General features: G+C 33.4%; 1 protein-coding gene across 1 annotated transcript in view; it reads left to right on the top strand.

The window, feature by feature from the left end:
* Positions 1 to 4798, top strand: part of LOC106457019 (neprilysin-11-like) — an 84853-nt gene extending 80055 nt beyond the window's left edge. Inside the window, exon 21 of the mRNA XM_022382832.1 lies at positions 4636 to 4798. Within this exon, the coding sequence (XP_022238540.1) occupies positions 4636 to 4738 (103 nt within the window). The 3' untranslated portion in view covers positions 4739 to 4798. The remainder of the gene's footprint in view (positions 1 to 4635) is intronic.
* Positions 4799 to 5117: the final 319 nt, after the last annotated feature.

The raw sequence follows: 5117 nt of genomic DNA, 5'->3' as shown, positions 1-5117 counted from the left end.
AATCGACACATCAAGGAAGTATTAAAGGTATTTACTCCAACATATAAACATGGGCCAACACAACTAAGGAGTAATTAATTATGTTTAGTTATTGTAATCGACACATCAAGGAAGTATTAAAGGTATTTACTCCAACATATAAAAATGGGCCAACACAACTAAGGAGTAATTAAATATATTTAGTTGTTCTAATAGACACGTCAAGGAAGCATTGAAGGTATTTACTTCAACATACATACATTAGCCCACACAATGAGGGTAATTAAATATTTTTCGTTGTTGTAATGGACACATCAAAGAAGACATAAGGCTATTTACTCCAACTTACAGACATCAGTCCACATAAGGTAATTAAATATGTTTAGTTGTTGTAATAGACGTATCAAAGAAGACATAAGAGCGCTTACTTCAACATACAGACATTAACCCACACAATGAGGCTAATTAAATATGTTTCCCTTAGTCTATCTGTTCCAAAGTAGTAATTACTATCTCAGGTAGCCCTTGAGTGAAAACAAACAAATTATATACATTTAACGTTAACTGAATTACAGCTAGTATTAATTTATTTCCGAAGACGCCCCCCAGTGGCACAGCGGTATGTCTGCAGACTTACAACGCTAGAAACCGGGTTTCGATACCCGTGGTGGGCAGATCACAGATAGCCCTTTGTGTAGCTTTGTACTTAACTTCAAAAACAAAAAAAAACAAAAAATTTCCGAAGACTCTATAATATCACTGAACAAAGACCTATTCTGAACTCTGTAATATCACTGAACAAAGACCTATTCTGAACTCTGTAATATCATTGAACAAAGACCTATTCTGAACTCTGTAATATCATTGAACAAAGACCTATTCTGAACTCACAAACGTCGGCAGACGTTTTAGGTGAATCAGTCCGTTTATTTAAACTAGAATTGAGAATTACATGCATTAAGAGCACGTAATTTCAATATAACAAAAGATAGTTTGTTCATATGTTTATTCATTGCTTTATCCTTACATTCACTCGAACAAACGAAAGACGATATTTTCCAATAAAATCTCGCAATAGTTTCTCAGGCTTGCAAGCTAGGTAGCATAAACATAGGAGTTTATGGCTGTTACCTACTCGCGCTTTTGTCTAAAGACAATAACTATACAGAAAACTGTTTTATTTCTTATTTTTCTAGAACTTTCGGGCAAAGCTAAATAAGGGTTTAGACGTTGAGCCTTTCCTAAGTTTCAACTTTTACACAGTAGGAAAGATAAATAGACAATAGTATCCACCACCTATTGTTGGGCAACTATTATCTCACCGAATCGTGAGATTTGACCATCAATATTAGCGAAGCACGTTTTTTACGAGATACGAACCATGAATTATCAGATTCACAGCCCGTGTACACTAAAACATACCCACTCCCAGCCTACTAAACAGTAAACACTCATGGATCTGTTCAACCACCATTTTCCAGGCCGATGACCATGTCAACCATATTAATAGACTCCTTCCCTCTGAACAATAGTTTAAAATTAGGCTATATGTGATTCCTAGAGATCTCTAACGAGTCCGATTAGCCCGTCTGGATGAAAATATCAGCCAGTAGTTTAGAATTAGAGGCGACTATATCCGGTCCCTAGGGATCTCTAACCTGTCCGATTAGCCCATTAGTGAAATTGGTGAAAACAATAATACACATGGTTCCAATTCTAAATGTAAATTTCATGAAATAAAACTAATTAACATATAGTATCATTCACCAAAATAGGTTTTGTTTACAGTAGCCGGATTCATGAGGGTTCCCGTTATGTATATGTTGTTAGTAAACTAAGACCTTTAGAAAATAAGTTTTTATTGAACCATTCTATCTGAATGAGAATACAGTGTTAGCAAGATGCAGTAAATCAGTATTTAACTCATATTGAAATAATATTTATTAACGAATACAGCATGTTCCAAATGTTTTATAAGCTGATCTGGACTTTTAAAGCTATCAGTAGTTATGATCAATAATAATGAAACTTGATTACTGACATTAAGAAAATCTACCTCGGTATCATCTTCAAGCTTTCTTTGCTCCTAATTAATATTGTTTTATCGCTAATGTTAAGTGTGTACTTGTGGACGTAGTGCGTGTGCATTCGCATAGAAATAGACGCAGTTGTCCAAGAAAAGTATGTGAATAAGAATGCAGTTCCAGTAAGATGCTGTAAAAAGTATTTATCTTGCACTACAATATCCATTTGGATTATTAGCATCCATTTTAACAGTTGTATAGGCTGTTTCGGGCAGACACGTCTGTTCAAGACTTATAAGAATTATGTCTATAGTGTTTATTAACCATTGTTGAAAATAAAACTTTCTGTAAACATATTTATTTATCAGTGGCACTTTGTTTTGCTCAAAGTTCGTGGAATTAGAAGTTTGAATTATGCGACTACAATGGGTTGGGTGCTGCTCCGGGTTTTGTTATACCTGTCCAGCTTTCATTTTTTCCGGGTTTTAGTATGCTTAGTATTCAAATCAACAGTTATAGGCTTACTTCGAATTTTAAATATGACGAAAGTGTAACAATGTGATGATTGGAAATATGACCATATTTTTCTCTTCCATAACTAGTTGTTTTCTGTGTCTTGTCCTTCTAAGGTAAGAAGCCATACTTACTTAAATGGGGCTGTATAGAGACATGAACAAGTTAATATGAGTTGGGGATTAGCTTCCTTGAATACATATGCTGGGAATGATTGTTGAGATAGGTTATATATGGATTGTGGGATACCACACTAGGACTCTTGTGTGACTTAGCAGTGTCGTGTCATCATTATTTTGGATCTTATCTTTGTTCAGCAGTGGGCGTGATTATTCTTCATCTTGTTTAAGCCTTTTGCGAACATATCTTGCTTTGATCCCGCTCTCTGCTCTGCTCTAGCAAGCAACTTAAGTTAAGAAAAACTTACGTACTTTGGGAATTAATAAAAGATTTTTGTTTTCAATTTGTAAATATATATTTGTTTCAATCAGATTTACTGTCTGTGTTTGAAATAAATATCTGCCTAACCTTTCCGTGATCTGTATTTTACTGGTACTTATAACTAGGATCTCAATATAAATCAATACCACAGTATTGTTTCAGTTTACTTTATTCCATGCACGCTGCTGCCAACAAAGCTTTTTTTCCACTATCACTAAATGGTTGGTAAGAGACGAAGTTAAGTATTTATCTGTTAGCATTATTTTTTATCAAACTAGTTAAAAGCTAAATTATAATTATGGACGTGGCTGTGGGCATACCTGCTTGAATTTGTATATATATTTTAACGCCTGCCACATGAAACAGCCCAGAATATTTTAGTATTGAGCATAAGATGTTCAACATGTCATTCCGGAAACCGGTTACTTAGGGATATTTCGATAAATCTCAGTATAAAATGGTCGGCAAAACTTCTAAAAACAAAAACTTGAAAAAACAAACTAAATATTAATGAAAATATGGCGTGATGAAATTTATATTGATTATATTATGGTTTGTTTGTTTGAAGTTAAGCACAAAGCTACACAATGGGCTATCAGTTTCTAGTGTTGTAAGACCGCAGACATATTGCTCTTGCTACTGAAGGGCTATACTATGGTGGTATCATACTGAGAATTATACCATCCTTCTTATATTTACTCTTCATTGGAAAAAATGGATTTTAAATTTGAGTATCACTAGGAACATCATCTTGTAATACATCGTGCATCTGCTTCAACTTCAACACTGCATATTAGTTTCACAAGATATTGAAACTAATGATTTCTTATGTATGATTACAATCCCTATCTTTGAATATAACGATACTATTGTGCCCTTTGTTTTACTGTCAATACAGTTATCAGTCGACGAATCTCCGATTAAGCTGGTATGTCAAATCAAATGGGATACCTTCGAATAAGTTCTTCCCTCATCCAACCTGGATCCACGGTTTAGCTTAATCTCTACACTTAAACCATCACATTCACAACCACATCTAGGCCATTTCAAGCATGTTTCAATCATTTTCCTTTACATTTACAATTTAACTTCTCCATGCAACCTAGACTTCGATAATAGTGCCAAACGTCTACTTTTATATAATCAAATCAACCCAAACCTTTCCCGAATGACTCATGTTTTTGGATTAACATCAATATACCAGGTTGGCTCATGTGACGGGTGTTAATTATCATAGTGTCTAAACCATCATTCATGATGTTTATACAGAACATGACATCCAAGTAATCTATTTCTCTATAATTTGTAATCATATAAAATGAAGAGGAAACAAACATGGAATTTCAAGCTATTGTTGATTTTTTAGCTATGTGACACATATAATTAGCTAGCCTATATGGAATAACAAGTCTATTTATCTAAGTTGAATAAACAGAACACTTTTCTCACTGATTTATTGTAATAAAAGCAGGTGAATGATAACTTCTTTCACCAAGATTTCAGTGAGTTTGAAGTTTGGCGTATAAACTTTACCTGAATAATTTATAAGGTAACATGATCTGTATGAAATAACCTATCTTCAAACAAGTATTGCTGCCGAAGATTGGCTCACATTATTCCAACCTCTTCATTTTTTTAACATTTGTTTTACTGATCTTCTTTGTTTTCTTTTCCGTAGAGTGATCGGAATAGTTTCAAATAATGAAGATTTTGCAAGAGATTTCAAATGTTCTTCTTCAGCACCCATGAATCCCGAGAATAAGTGTGTGGCGTGGCGTTGAAATTATTTGGATACAAAACAAAGAGTGGCTAGAAATGTAGCTGAGAGCAATAAAAATGTGATAAATATATATATATGTACGTATTTTTTATTTAATTCCCACTAAAAACACGATTTACTTATCCTTTTCTGTATCCTAGTAAATAAGAAGTTAGTGAAATATTCTGTTGTATATCTAAAACAGAAAGAGAAGAATGGATGGTAAATGTGAACCAAGTTTAGTATATTTATCAGAATCTGATTCTGAAAGTTCTCCATTCAGCTCAGCAATTTTTATATACATTTTCTTTAACGTTATTTTTACATTACACAATATTTAGTAATGAAAGGTCGATAGTTAATTTTAAACTCTGGGTATAATAGTATGTAAAATAAAATTA

This window comes from Limulus polyphemus, unplaced genomic scaffold, assembly GCF_000517525.1.
Source record: "Limulus polyphemus unplaced genomic scaffold, Limulus_polyphemus-2.1.2 Scaffold282, whole genome shotgun sequence".
Lineage (NCBI taxonomy): Eukaryota > Metazoa > Arthropoda > Merostomata > Xiphosura > Limulidae > Limulus > Limulus polyphemus.
This window is presented reverse-complemented; position numbering and strand designations above follow the sequence as displayed.